Source organism: Malaclemys terrapin, chromosome 9 (genome assembly GCF_027887155.1).
Source record: "Malaclemys terrapin pileata isolate rMalTer1 chromosome 9, rMalTer1.hap1, whole genome shotgun sequence".
NCBI lineage: Eukaryota > Metazoa > Chordata > Testudines > Emydidae > Malaclemys > Malaclemys terrapin.
The window spans coordinates 48,606,489-48,622,013 of record NC_071513.1 but is presented as its reverse complement, the minus strand read 5'-3'; the positions used below and the strand labels follow the sequence as shown (position 1 = coordinate 48,622,013).

Genomic DNA, 15,525 nt, shown 5'->3' with positions numbered 1-15,525 from the left:
AAAAATATGGTAAAAAGTGAATATAACGTAACTGGGATATGCTTCATGCAAAAGGTCTCTTGTAAGGTATCATTACAAAGCTTATAATCTACTGAGTGTGATCATCTGATTTGTATAAATGTTCCACTCTTGTATATAAAACTAGAAATATAAAATATAACTCTGAGGGCCTATTGTAATTATGTAAAGTTTGGGCCACTAATGATGGTTTGGAATCTTGATGACTCCCATTGTCTGCAGATGGCTGTGTTTACCTGTGAGTCTTCCTGTATATGTATGTGCTGGCAAGTGAGTAATGAAGTCTTGCAGTGACATGTGATTATGTCACCTGAACTGGAATCCATCTTTAACCTGTTGCTTTTCCAGTGGGGGGGGTGTGTGTGGAAACCCAGAGGGACAAAGGGTTCCCGCCTTATGCAAAAGATATATAAAGGGGTGGAAGAGAACAAAGGGGGGAGAGGAGCCATCATGAAGAATCCCCTAGCTATCACCTGAGCTGGAACAAGAGCTGTACCAGGGGAAAGAATTGTTCCCAGGCCTGGAAGGTGTCCAGTCTGAGAAAAACTTACTGAAGCATCTCTGAGGGTGAGATTATCTGTATTTAGCTTGATTAGACATAGATTTGCACATTTTATTTTATTTTGCTTGGTGACTTACTTTGTTCTGTCTGTTACTACTTGGAATCACTTAAGTCCTATTTTCTGTATTTAATAAAATCACTTTTTATTTAGTAATTTACTCAGAGTATGTATTAATACCTGGGGGAGCAAACAGCTGTGCATATCTCTCTATCAGTGTTATAGAGGGCGAACAATTTATGAGTTTGCCCTGCATAAGCTTTATGCAGGGTAAAACGGATTTATTTGAGTTTAGACCCCATTGGGAGTTGGGCATCTGAGTGCTAAAGACAAGCACACTTCTGTGAGCTGTTTTCAGGTAAACTTGCAGCTTTGGGACAAGTGATTCAGACCCTGGGTCTGTGTTGGAGCAGACTGGAGTGTCTGGCTCAGCAAGACAGGGTGCTGGAGTCCTGAGCTGGCAGGGAAAACAGGAGCAGAGGTAGTCTTTGCACATTGGGTGGCAGCTCCCAAAGGGGTTTCTGTGATCCAACCCGTCACACTTTCTTTTGGAGAATTTTAGTAAATCAGTAGTGTTTTCTGTTCGCTATTTAACTACTTTTGAATGTTAATGAATCACTTAGGTGTTCACTGGGGATTTTGGATCTTTACAGAACCCCAACTCATGCAGGCTATGGAGGTGAAATGGTCAGGAAGTGCCAGGTTTCTCCTCTCTCACTGTGGTGTAAATCAGGAGTCACCCCACCGAAGTCACTGTAGGTACATGTAAGTGAAAGGACAATCAGGCCCAGTCCCAGCATTGGTTCACAATCACCCGTCCATTGCCTTATTTGTAATCTTTGACTTGTGGCACGCCTGCCATTTACTTTCCCCCTTTGGGGCCCTTGTTGAGATGATGCACAATCCAGTCACTAAAAGGTGGGGGGAGCTCCTTCTTGAGTCCAACAATGATGTTCCAAGCACGAGCCAGAGATGACCTGAGCTCCTCCCTCCCCTTCCTCCCTGGAATTCCCCGCCCCTGCCTGCTGACCACCACAGATCCACCCCAAGCCAGAGCATTGCTCAGTTTTAATATCCAACAGCGCCTCTCCAGAACTCCTCACAACACTTTCCCTCGGCCCAGACACTCCACATGTACTTCCCTGTGCAGTCCATGTCAGTCTCTGCACTGGTCAGGAGAGGGCAAGGGTGACATATGCAGGGCCATCAGTCTCCAGCAGCCTAGCATGAGGCTGCTGGCCTTTTACTGCTGCCAATCATTTCCTTAGCTGGCATTGATGATTGCACTTGAATTTGTCCTTCGATATTCCCTGTACCCTCAAAGCCATCCCACGGTACCAGGGTCAGTGAGTGTTTGTGCAGAGGGCAGCCCATTGGTAGGTTCAGCTCCATCTGGATCTTTCCACAGTGTTTAAAGTCACGCTATGCAAACAACAAATCATGGGAGATTTTCCTGCCAGAGATGGAATAGCTAATCCTCGCCTGTTCGCACAGCAAAGGAGGGTGGGCTGGGGTGGAGGGGATAGGTGGAGAGCTGTCTTGTTTAAGCGATGGCAGCTGGCTTGAAAAGAAGAGGCACCCCACATCTTAACAGCTGAAAAGGCAGAGAGGAAGAATCTCGGAGTAGATTGTCAAAGGCACAATGGGAGCTGGGTGCCTAATTCCCATTTGTGCCTTGGAAAATCTTCCTGCTGGTTCCGAAATCTCTCCCTCAGGCCAGGCAACCTGCTTCATGAAAAATTTCTGAGCCCTTCTAGGCATATTCCTTGCAGTATCTGAGAGATGGGGAGGAGGAACAACCAGCATCCCGGAGCAATCTAGCCCCCAAACTCCCATTCACACAAGGCCAAGGGAAGGCAGTTCCAACATGGCCAAAAGAGCTCACTCCTCAAAGTTGAATATCTCGGCTTCTTTTTCCTTCCAGAAGGCAAAGCTGCGGTCAATGTACCTGCAGATCTCATCATTGTTGAAGCTGCCTACCTCAGAACAGTTTCCTGGATCATGTCCAGCCTGCTCAAGAGCAGTGCTCCGAACCCTAACTCTGGACACTGGCCTTAGAGTGCTTTCTGCTGATGCTCTGCTTGGTTCCAGCTCCCTGACTGGGTTCTTGGTGTTACCAAAAAACCTGAACTTAATGTCCTCAAAACTGTCTTTCCAGCCTCGCTTGCCAGCACTGATTTCATCAGTCACTGCCTTGTGGAAGGCTCGCACAGTCTCCCAGGGGTATCTGCCCAAGTGGTCGAACACCTCGAAGCAGAGGAGGTGCCTCATCTTGCGTTCCTCCTGAGGAAGGTCCAGCTCCAGGATGTGGAAGTAACCAAGCATAAAGAGGTCAAGGGTGAGGCTGTTGTAATTGGTGGGCACCCCATTGACGTGGGGCAGGAACTGCTCTGGGGAATAGATAGCCTGCTGGCGGTTCAGGCACCGGATCTGTCGTGAGGGCACCTGAGAGATGATGTTCTTCCAGTTGCCAATCAGGTTCTTGATAGTGCTCCTTTGCTGAATTAAATAGCCCAGTTTGCTCATTTCCACCACCGGCTTCTCCTCAGGAATCTGTTCCTTTCTGACCTCAGCAGCAGCCTCCACCTCTCTTATTTTCCTGACTCTCTGGGACTCAAGCGTTTTTCTGGCCGTGATTTTCAAGGAAGGCATGAAAGCAGATTTCTTCCAGTGGCTCAGAAAGAGCATCACTATTCGTTCTTTCCTGAGGCTAGTGGGCTCTGCCACTGGAACAAGTGACCTGCTCACATCCGAGGAAGCCTCTTTGCAGCTGATCCCAGAGTCACTGGCATTCTCCATATCTCCAAACGCATGTTCTTCACAGACTAGTTTTCTCTGGCTCTTACTGGTGCTCCACTGCTTTTCAGAAACAAGATCCTCACCTGACCAGCACCTTCCTGAGTGTTCCCAAGGCATAGCCTCCACCCCTCGGAGCTCCAAGGCCATTCTTTGTCCTGGGAGAACATGTTTCTCAAAATTACCTCTCAACTTCCTGACAGAGACGCCACACTCCAGGATCTCCCTCTCTGCACTGCCTCCAGCAGGACACTTCCCCTCACCAGGCCTGGATGGTTCTTTAGGGGATGGCGTCTCCGCTTCCTTCCTCAGGCCATTTACATTAGTGAGCAGCACAGACATGCTCTTCACCATGCCAGAGATGCGGCTGCACCAGATAGGGAGTGCCTGGCCATCCTGGTGCAGGAGTTGGCTGTTGACGGTGATATGGACAATGGGGGCAGGAAGGATGGTCTGCAGCTCCTCCACCAGGCGCCCCAGCTCTCTCTCACACTCCTGACATCTCTTCCTCAGCTGCAGATTCTCAATCTGCTTCTCCAAGTAAAGTAGGTCGTCCTCGGTCAGCAGCTCCCCGAAGGGGCCCAGTATACCATTGTGGGCCTGTGAATACCTCCAGTCCCCCATCTCCACCGAACTGCCTCCACTGCTCTGCATGCGGGAGACAGAAAGTGAGAGACTGCAGGAGGTCATTAATGTAATCTTCTAGAGCCGGGCTTCAGGTGATCCCCCCCCCCACACACACACACACTGGTGTGAAACAAGGGCACTGACACCCCAGCAATATGATGAACGTGCACAGGATTTGGCTCCCACAGCTCCTGTGGTGATTAGAGAGGTCGTGACTGCTAAAGAATAGAGAAGGCTCTCTAACACACAGGTCCAGGGCTCCCCCTTGCTTTGAGAAGGCCTCTGTGTCTATTGTTCTAAGGGGCACGTTGGCTTGAAAGTCATTTGCATTGTCTGAGTGCACAGTCCTTGCTCTGGCACCACATAGCTTTCATTGGGTCTGCACTGGAGCTGGACAACATGGTCTTGACTGATAGTTTTTTTTTTCATTGAAATAAGCATTTTTGGGTCCTGAAACCTATTTGTCAAGTTGGAGTCAAATTCAGTGAAAGATTTTGGTTGAACTTTTTTTTCAAAAGAGTTGAAAAGTTTGTTTGTGACCGTTTTGTTTCAAAATGTTTCATTTCAACTCTTCAATTTGAAATGGCCTTTTGAATTGACATTTGGCCCTTAAAAAACAAACACACCAAAAAAGGGTGAAACACTTCAAAAATGGCTGATTCAAAGCACAAACAAACAAAAATCATTTCAAGTTGACTGTAAACATCTCAAGTCAACTAAAACAACTCTTTTACTTGAATTTTCATTTTGAAAAAACTTTGGGGAAAGAAAGATTTTGGTTTGAATCGAACTGGACTTTTCCTCAGAAATGTTGGTTCGGGCCCCCCTCGAACCAAAAATTTGTGAGGCCTTTGTCTGCACTGAGCTTCAAGAATAGACAAAGGCCTGAACCCTGCCCTGCACTGGGACTGTGGGTTGGACCCTCATGTCGTTCTACTGAGGTGACTATACCAGTGATGGAAAACCAGGAGTGCAATGATCTCATGACATTAGAATTCAGGACTGAGGTAAGGCATGACATAGCTGAGATAAAGTTAGGGAGTGAGCTGGGAAGAAGCAAAGAGGAACAAGCAAAGCGAGGAGAAGCCTATAAAGACTTTCTAACCCAGCTTAAAACAGCCAGTTCTCCTTCAGTCAGCGCAGTACCATACCTTCCTGCCCTTGCCCTCTTCTGCTTCCAGCCGAGCCTGCAGCTTCCTCACCATCACCTGCCGCTTCCACTCGGGAATCGAGTGGCCTTGTTCATCATGGGTGGGCACCATGGCATCGAGATCTGATGGGTACGGCTCATCCAGTGTTGGGGAGATGCAGCTGCTCTGCACAGGATCTGCTGGTGCAGTCTTCTCGCCCTGCACAATGATAGAAGTCACAGCTCATGTTTTTCCAGTATAGCTGTTTTTTAAGAGGACTTCATGCAATGTACCAAAGGGAGGTGAGGTAAGAGCACATTGGGTCAGACCCTCTTGCCTATGCTGGCTGGGTTGCTCTGCTCAGACAGGCAAAGCAGCTTTGTGTAGGGGCGGCTGTCACCTATTCCTATATAGGAGAGGTGCTGGGGTAGGTCAGGGGGTGGCCTGGGATGGAAGGGACTATGTCTGGAGCGTATTGCAATTCTGGACCAGCAGAGCGGCCACCAGGAGCTGTTCCAGTCAGCATAGCTTAGACTGGCCTCGAGGCTGCTCTAAGATACTCTGAAGGTAAAACTGACTGCTATGTGCATTCCTGATTGAAGGGTATATAGAGGGATTTAAGACACCACCTTCCCCCCTCAGCACAGCTCAGCCAGATTTGGGGCTCTAGCCCAAGATCCAATTCCAAGAGTCTGTCTTGGAGAAATATGCGCTCTGAATTTCACACAATAAGTGTGCGTTTACACACCCAACCCCTCCAGCCACCCATCAGCACTGCAGACTGGGAGCCCAGTGTATGGAGTGCCAGCCTACTGCCAGGCTGAATTGCTGAGAGCTGGAGCATGTGCAGATAACTAAAGGGCAAGGCTGTGACATGCACTAGCACCATCCAGAGGCCCTGGCGGATGGAACATACTCAGATTGTGAGGGACAGGAGCCTCAGGAGCAAAGCATCCTCTCCAGCCACGTTTGGGTGTGTTCAGAGCAGGGCAGCACCTTCAGCAGCACAGCAGCCACTAATGCCCTGCTTAAGCACAGATGTTCACAAGCAGGGCCGGCTCCAGGCACCAGCTTGTCAAGCAGGTGCTTGGGGCGGCCACTCCGGAGAGGGGCGGCAGCTCCAGCTATTCAGCGACAATTCGGTGGACGGTCCCTCACTCCCACTTGGAGCGAAGGACCTTCTGCCGAATTGCTGCCGCAGATCGCAATCGCAGCTTTTTTTTGGGGGGCTGCTTGGGGCAGCCAAAACCCTGGAGCCAGCCCTGTTCACAAGGGCCAGCAGGAGTTAGGTGCCAAACTCCTCCTGGCACCAGGTCACGGCACCAGCTACGTCCTGGTCAGCACGTCAGCCCTCTGATGTGCTGTGACAACCAGGGTTTGGGGGGATGGAAATGGCCAGTAATGGTTTTGATCATTTTCTTAACATAAATTTTGAAAATAAAATATTGAATGAGGCACAAAAGTGTTTGTGAAACATGTTGACTGTCGAAAGGACAAACGTCTCACATGCCATAACTTCATTCATTCTCCTGATTTCTAGAAGCAATCCAAATAGCCTTGGAGGTGTGGCGGGAGAGGCAAGGAACCTGAGTAAATAGCTCACCAGCGCTGTCCCTTAGGGTTTGTTCTATTGGCTGCTAACACAGATTGTCGCAGTGGTAACTATAATGGGATGTTAGTGTGGCTTTGTGCTATTCCATAGCCAGTCTATGCAGATGCTGGAGGATCTACCCTCCTTAGGCAGAATCCTCTGGTGGTATAGAGCCACCATAATGGCTTCTACACCACTCTCCAGCTTGCAGCCAGCAGAGGGGCTAGGACTGGGAGAAAGGGAGTATCCAACTCAGGAAAGATGGGTGATGTCGCCACAATCAACAAATTGTAGCTGAATGGGGATTGTTGCCTTGAGAACTGATCAGAAACCTGGGAAGTTCTGCTGAAGAGGCATCCCTGAAGAGCAAAGGAGAGGCCAAGTGGAAATAGACAGAAAGGGAGAGAAAGTCCAAAGGGAGCTGTGGGGATGAGTGAGCGACATACAGAGTGTGCGAACAAAGCTGTGATCCTGGCCTTCTGCAGGGATTTGCTGAGCTTCGGCTCTGCTATGAGTGGTTTGCTGGGCTCGCTGGGTTTCAGCATGTTGAAGGACCTTGTGGCTGGAAGGGAGAGAAGAAATACAGACTTATGTAAAAGAGGTTCAGGGTAATGGGAAGAGTAGGGGATGCAGTTCTCCATTGAATGGCGACCCTGTCCTTTACAGGCTGTATGCTTGTGGACAGAAAGCAAGTGAGAACAATTTTAAGGGGGTATTTCGCTTTAGCACTACAGTGATTTGCATTATTAAGAATACAGACTGAGTAATGATATTCATCAGCAAGGGAAGTCAACACTCTATTAGCCCTCTAGCAAAACCCAGTCACCCTAGAGAACACATTTTAAATTATTACAACATTTACAGCCATTTCCAATTTCGCTGTAAAATGTTTGAAAATATAATACAAACACTTTGGGGCAGTCTTCAGCTGGCGTAGATGATACAGTTCCATGGAAATCAATTTTCAGTTTTACTGAAGTCAATGGCTTGAGGCCAGTTGACACCAGCTGAGGATCTGACCCATACAGTGCATAAATATTTGCTATTTTACAGTTCCTGTGAACATGGATAGTCACTAGTATATACCACTGAAATACTACAGAATTGCCCCTGGCCATTTAACAGCAGAACAGCAAGGAAGCTCTGACACTCATATCTGTTGCTGAGAGTTTCAGAAGAAATACGAGAGCCTGTACTCACTGGCTATATTCTGGTGTGTGTGGATAATTCCTTCTTTCACCATGGCTAGTGTGTGGCTTACTCCCATCGGTAGAGGATTCACTGGTGCCTGAGCCTAGAAAGACACAGATAAAGAAGGGCTCTTTCACCTCTGAAAATGTGAAACACCTTTCACTGTCTACATCTTCCAGTATAACATGGGGCCTTTCTACTGCTTTTCCTTTTGACTCCACCAATTAGAGCAGCTTTGTGGCCACTTACTGGTAGTGCCAGTGTCCCCACAGCTCTTGCCTTCCTAATGTCAGCTGGCATCAAGCATACATAGCCCTGCCAATGTTAGGGGTTATGCATACCCACACAGCACTGCCCTGTGATGAATGTCCACGAAGATTCCAGTCAGGTGAGATTCCTCACTGCTCCTTACTGGGAGATTCAGGACTTGAGTCGATACTCACAGAAAAACAACAAACAACCCACACTTCTTTGATGTTTTTGCCCCTTTTTTTGTTCCCAAATTATCCCTGAACAGACTTAGATTTTTACAGATGTGTTCCATTATCTGAAATTATGTGTTGAATTATGTGTTTCAACTTAAAGATTCCTTGTAAATTACTGGATGAGACTTCTGGTATTTGCCATTTGTAATTCGCTCACATGTCCTGAGTTACTTGCTAGTGTTCCTGTGACCTGATTGGATATTTGCCAGTCCCTCGGATACTTCTTTTCAGTTTCAGCTCAAGCAGTTGCACCAATACGTGTTGGCACAAATATTTGCAAAACTCTCCTGTTCCACAAATGTTCTTGGGAAGAAAATTCCCTACGAAAATGTTCAGGAAAGACAAATATAAAAGGTTGTGAATACTATGGAAGGAAATTCATGGGGCTAGATTCTGCTGTCATTTACACCAGAAGTTCAGGGAGCCGTGCCAGTGTAAAACAGACATAAGCAAGAGGAAAATCAGGTCTAGTGTTGTCATTCAAATAAATGTTTGCACAATTTGCCCAGCTCTAGTTAAGCAGTTTCTTTTAAGATACCTTTCCACTATTCATTTCTCCAGTTGTGTGCCAGACAGATACCTATTTTATTATGTCACATTCAAACAACAGGAAAGTTGATGCCCTCCAGGAACCTTCCAAAGAAGCAAAGACGAGCTCTGTCTTACACCAACCCCCCCGCAGGCTGTGGGGTACCTTGCCATTCTCCATCCTCGCGATGGCCTCACTTGACATTCTGAGGCGTGCTTGTCCACTCTCCGGTCGGTAGTAGTCACCAGTGTGCTGGCTCTTTATTACTGGGATCTTGGCCATTTGACCCTCCTGGCTGCTAGAAGTCCTCCGCTGAGCAGACTACTGGGACACAGACAATTATGAAAGAAGAAGCACAGGGAAGCGCAGCACCTGACCATCCATTTGCCCAGTGCAGGGGAGAATGAGCAATTATCCCCCAAGGAGGAGTTTGGGAGTGATCCGTCTGTTAGTTTGGCCTCTTCCACAATGGCCTCCCTTAAACAATAGGTTACTGCTGTGAGACAGATCTCATTCTCCTCAGGGGAAGGAACCAGTGTACCTGTCACAATAATGCTACATGGAAATTGGTTCTAATCCTGCTTGTCCTCATTTGGAAGGACCGTTATAAAAAAAAAGCCACAGAGATGGAGTAGCAGAAAACCTCCTGCTCAGCAACACTGATCCCCTGCATAAAGAAAGGACCCTGCACCACACTATAACTCTGACTGATTTTAGCGTGCAGCACAACAGAGCAAGAATGGCAGGTTTTCTGAGAGGGGTGGAGGGATGTGGGAGGGATGTGGGGGGATGTTCCAAAGCTCTGATACCAAAAGGAACATAGTAACAGACACAGAGATACACGCGCTGTTATCCATGTCCCTTCACATCATCAGCGCCAGCAGGTTTAGGCAGTAGCCTGTCACTGACTACAGACCTGTCTCTCACTACAGCCCAAATGAATATAGAGTAATTGCTCTAGTGGTCCCTTCAACTCATCCAGCCTGCGCTCCTGTATAGCACAGGCCATCAGCACCACCCAGCACCTGCACACTGGACCGAACAACCAAAATGAGACCAAAGTCTCACAGCCCCCAGGAGACCAGACTATTACATGCCACAGGCAGAGAACAGGAGGGCCCAAGGTGTCCCAGTGCCAGAAGACCCCACAGTGCAGGGAAATGATTAAATGATATACACCCAGATAATCTGGCAAGTGACCTGCACCCACATGCTGCTGAGGAAGGTGAAAACTCCAAGGTCAAGGCCAGTCTGAGCTGGGGGGAAATTCCTTCCCGACCCCACACATGGCGATCGGTTAGACCCTGAGCATGTGATCAAAAACCAGCCAGCCACACAGCTGAGAGAGAGAATACTCAGTGTCTCCACAGAGCCCTGGCCCATTCCACCGAGTGTCCCATCTCCAGCTGTGGCTGTACTTAATGCTTCAGAGGAAGAAGATAAAAAACTCTCCCAGAATACATTGGGGGGCGGGGGAATCCCTTCCTGACTCCTGCAGGTGGCTGGCAGAAGTCCTGCAGCATGAGCTTTAGGAACATAAGGCATAAATTGGAAGTGACCCCCCCAGGGCTGCCAAGCCCTGCCTCGCACCGTAACAAACAATCCCATCATGCAATTGCACTCATAAATTTGTCCAGGTCTCTCTCAAAACTAGTTAGGTTATTTGTCCCCACAACTCCTACTGGGAGTCTGTTCCAGAACCTCACCTCTCTGCTGGTTAGAAGCCTTCTTCTAATTTCCAGCATGAATTTATCTGTGGCCAATTTATACCACTTTGTTCTTGTGCCAACATTACCCTTTAACTTAAATAAGCTTCACCCTCCCTGGTATTTACCCTACAATGAATTTATAGAGAGCAATCGTATCCCCTCTCAGCCTCCTTTTTGTGAGACTAAACAAGCCAAGCTCTTCCAGTATCCTCTCAGATGATAGATCCTCTGTTCCCTTGATCATCTAGTAACTCTTCTCTGCATTTGTTCCACCATCACAAAAGATGGATTTAAACTGTGTGACCAGAACAGTTCACAGTATTCCAAATGAGGTATCCCCAGTGCTGTATACTGTGGCATTACCACTTCCCTATCTCGACTGGAAATGTCTTACCGGATACCCCATTTGCCTTTTTTACAGCTGCATCACATTGGTGGCTCACAGTCATCCTGTGATGGACCCCCACACCCAGGTCTCTCTCCTCCTCGGTCACTCCCAACTGATGAGCCCCCAGCTTGTAGCATAAATTTTTATTAGACCCTAAGTGCATGACCATGCACAGTAGAGCTTTGGAGGGCACCGTAAATCACTATCTGAATCTTTCTGCTGTTCTAATGTACCTTTTCTGCCAGCTGTGCGGTGTTCCAGGCCATGGGCACCCACCCCAGCTCCTACCGGTACTCTCATTGAAGGAGATGGGAGGAGCAGAGGGTACGAAGGACACTGACTGGCTGGTACACAGAGGTACAAATTGCAGAAGTCCTGCGACCCTTTGCATAGCAGTTGCCAATGGGATCCATCAGTGGCACATTAAGGTCAAGGGATTACCTTGCACAGATTTTTTTGCACAGAATATTCATTTCTATTACCCCAGGTTCTAAACAGTGATGTAAGACCCCATCTAAGTGTTAGCTAGAAGCAGCACCTGGGGATGAGCCATCCTCCAAGGAAGGAAAGCCAACCTTAGGGAAAGAGCAGTAGGTACCTTAGTCCTAGCAAAATGTGGAAAGACTGTAAAACAAAGTCTCATCACACTGGTTGCTTAGCACAGAGTGACACCAACCACAGCGCCTTACTAATGTACCTACCAGGCAATAGATTGTCTGGGCTCTTGACACAATGCAATAAAGCAGGGATAGGCAACCTATGGCACGCGTGCCGAAGGCGGCACACGAGCTGATTTTCAGTGGCACTCACACTGCTCGGGTCCTGGCCACCGGTCTGGGGGGCTCTGCATTTTAATTTAATTTTAAATGAATCTTCTTAAACATTTTAAAAACCTTATTTACTTTACATACAACAATAGTTTAGTTATATATTATAGACTTATAGAAAGAGACCTTCTAAAAATGTTAAAATGTATTACTGGCACGCGAAACCTTAAATTAGAGTGAATAAATGAAGACTCGGCACACCACTTCTGAAAGGTTGCCGACCCCTGCAATAAATTGTGTTTAATTCAGGAAGTAAATGTAGGGTTTTGAACAAATGTCTGGTTTTCATTTTCAGCCAATTGAATGCCTAGAAGTTTCAGTCTTCTGGCCAGGTCTCAGCGTGAATTGTTAATTTGATCACATGAACTGTTTGATTGTAACGCACATACAGTTCTGCTACACCAATGAAGCCCTTAGGAGAATACACCACCTGTATCAGGAGTGCTCCAAACCATGATCTGTTATCTGCTAGTGTAGTAACCCTCTGAGGTAGGACATTATGGGTTTGACTCCCTCCAGTGCTGCAGGGGCTGCAATCTGCACCCTCCTGCACCAGCAGGGCAGTTCTAATAGAAGGGTGGAATTCACCCTCTGCCATTCTCTGGCCATTCCACTGTGAATTTATGCATGGGGCATCACAGGAGCATCCCATACTGACACTGCCTGGAAGTTGCACTGGTTCACTACATCTCTGGGGTGACCTGCTTGGGCTGGTGCCAGCCCAGCTCAGGAAGCGACTAATGCACAGTACGTTCAGTATGGTGGGATTACATATCTGTCAGGTCCTGTATGAACTCAGGATAGTGTCCCAGGCAGCACTGGCCAGGCTAAACGTCTAAATAAAAAAAAAGTGATCCATCCTCATAGCTAGGTCCTGAGCAATGCAGTTATAGACATTTTAAAAGACATGAATCATTATTTGACAAATGTGTTAGACTGAGCTTGTAACTCACCTGAGTTTTTGTAGCAGCAGAGATCTCTCTGATAAGAGTCCTGTAGTAACAGTCAAAATGATGCACCTCCGTACTAGGTCAATAAACTCATTAACTATATGATTGACAAGGAACATTCATAATAACCCTTACAACGAACTAAACATGTAAACATGCAGCCTGCTCTTTTCTAGGGCACTAGCCCTTACATTGCTTCATCATCAACTCTTTATAATCTATTGGAGAAGCATGATTATCCCAAAAGGACTGGGAGATCAATTCCTAACATAGTATGCTGAGTGCCCCCTCCCACTCCTCTATGCGATTTACCTCTGCTGGGAGTTGTGTGCATGTATCCACACACTGTACAGTGTCTGATTAGACTCCCTTTTAGGCTAGCATTTGGAGTGTTTGTAGAGTCCAGAGATCTGAGCTGGCGGGCAGAGCACAGAAAACTATGCTGAATAGAAGACTAATCCTGCACAAGAGAGCTCAGCTTGATCAACTAGCTGCTGTCTTTCCTTCTTTCCTTTTACTTTCTATTTCATCCTGTCAGCTTTGGAGCATTTTGTTCTTGTTGCAAAGGAATCAGTATGAACTTTTTTGGTAACATTAGGACCCGCAGTGTCTCAGCTCCAAGATTCAGAGAATTCAAGGCCAGAAGGGACTGTTATGATCATCTAGTCCGAGCCCTTGTTGACCCAGTCCATAGAACGTCATCCTGTGATTCCTGTACCAAGCCCATTACTTTCTCATTCAGCTAGAGCAACTCTTCTAGAAAGATGTCCAGCTGTTCTGGAGCTCAGCTCCCAGTAAGCCCAGAGCAGCTTAGTCACTCCTTCATGTTTGCAGTATGTCACTGAATTTAGAAAGTAGAGATGGAGGAGCAAGGTCCTGTGAACTGCTGGATTATGATGCTCTCTGCCAGTTACTATCTTTTACTGATCAACTAGGAGAGATTTAGCAGGAGTGGGACTCTTTGGAGTACAGAAAAAGCCCTGAATATACTAGTCCTGACAAGAACATGCTTCTATTCTCCACTGTGTTTTCAGGTTGATTTATGTGATTCATGTCTGGATCTCGGACAGCACATCCAGAGCACAAAGACCACACTCATACATAACCTGCTTAGGCTGAAGTACAGAAGGCAAGCAGTCAAGACTCTACCTCTGTCCATGGGTGGGTTGGCAAGATTTCCCTTCTCCCTGGGGCAAGCTAATGGCAGGAATGCAGTCTCACTCAACCAATAGGGGACACCGTGGCAACAGAGATAAAGAGGAATCTGGTTTAGTTTGGGCCCCTGAGCCAAAACTACAGTCTAAAACTAAATCTGTATGAGAAGATACTTACCAGTGCCACCCCTCCAGTCCTGTCCAGAGTTCATCTGAAGCACCCTCCACAGGGGAGGAGAGGGTAAATTCTGCTGTGGATCCAGATCTGTGGAAGTTCAGAATTGGGATGGCTGAGGAATCATTACTGGTCCCAGGTGGCTTCCTGACAGGAGAAACTGGCGCTCCCAGCCCTTTAGCCTGGAGACAGTCAGAGACTGTATTGTGCAGCAAGAGGAGGTGGCAGGAGGGGAGGGCAGAGCATCACAATTAGCATTGCATTAATATTTGAAGGCTAGGAGTCAAGTGGCAAGCAGCTTGGGATGGGAGGGGCCTGGATCTTTTACCTGAGGCCATTATGGGAAAGATTTGCTTGGCTGCCTCCACTCCCTCCCCTCTGGCTCCCCACTGCTATTTCTGAAAGCTCCCGACTCTACGGAGGGAGGCAGTGCTGCTCTGCTGGCTCAGTAGATCCAAGACAGGGAGAGCAGTGATGCGAAGTCAGCCAACAGGACCGATATTTGGAAAAGAGGGAGCAGCCAAGAGGGCTGGGCTCCAGGCACAGGCACCAACACTTGGGGGATGTTGGTTCTTTAACAAAAATCTAAACCGAAGAAAAATAGCAGTCTAAGGGGCGGAACAGAGGAGCAAAGCATGAAGGGTAAGCTGAGGACAGAGGCGAGCTCTGGGCTCAATACACCTTTGGCTATCAGCAAGAAGTGAAGGACAGCTGGGGTCATGTGTCCTGTCTATACCCCAGAACCAGTGCCGGCTCCAGGCACCAGCAAACCAAGCAGGTGCTTGGGGCGGCCAATGAAAAGGGGTGGCACGTCCGGGTCTTCGGCAGCAATTTGGCAGCAGGTCCCTCAGTCCCTGTCGGAAGGAAGAACCCACCACCGAATTGCCGCCGAAGAATGAAGCTTTATCTTCCCCCTCCCCCTCCCCCGCTTCGCCGCTTGTGGCGGCAAAAAAGCTGGAACTGGCCCTGCTCAGAACCCTGTGTGAGGACAAGGGCGAGTGATGGCAAGGCCGCTGCTTTCCAGAAGATGCTGAACTTGCATGCTTGGGTGCATTAATCCAAAGAGTGGGGATCTGCAGGGGCACCTCTCAAAGGAAACAGGCTGGTAACCTGTCCTGTCCCTGGTGCTGATTCCCCCGTTTGCTTTGCTTTATCTGACCATCGCTGTTGACTTTGCCCTTGATCAGTGTTCCAGTGTCAGATTTCAACAGGCACACAAATCTTGCCATTTGCTATAACAATATTGCACTGACTTCAAGTGGGGAGGGATAGCTCAGTGGTTCAAGCATTGGCCTCCTAAACCCACGGTTGTGAGCTCAATCCTTGAGGGAGCCACTTAAGGATCTGGGGCAAAAATCAGTACTTGGTCCTGCTAGTGAAGGCAGCCGGCTGGAC

The 15,525-nt window shown here is 47.9% G+C and overlaps 1 protein-coding gene across 1 annotated transcript in view; it reads right to left on the bottom strand.

Moving 5' to 3' along the window:
* Window positions 1-2,459: 2,459 nt before the first annotated feature.
* The window catches only part of ESPNL (espin like), a 48,624-nt gene continuing 35,558 nt past the window's right edge, over window positions 2,460-15,525 (bottom strand). The window contains exons 4-8 of the mRNA XM_054039772.1: window positions 9,093-9,248; window positions 7,923-8,016; window positions 7,169-7,284; window positions 5,153-5,350; window positions 2,460-4,022 (exon numbers count right to left, since the gene is read on the bottom strand). Coding sequence (XP_053895747.1) covers window positions 2,460-4,022; window positions 5,153-5,350; window positions 7,169-7,284; window positions 7,923-8,016; window positions 9,093-9,248 — 2,127 coding nt within the window. The remainder of the gene's footprint in view (window positions 4,023-5,152; window positions 5,351-7,168; window positions 7,285-7,922; window positions 8,017-9,092; window positions 9,249-15,525) is intronic.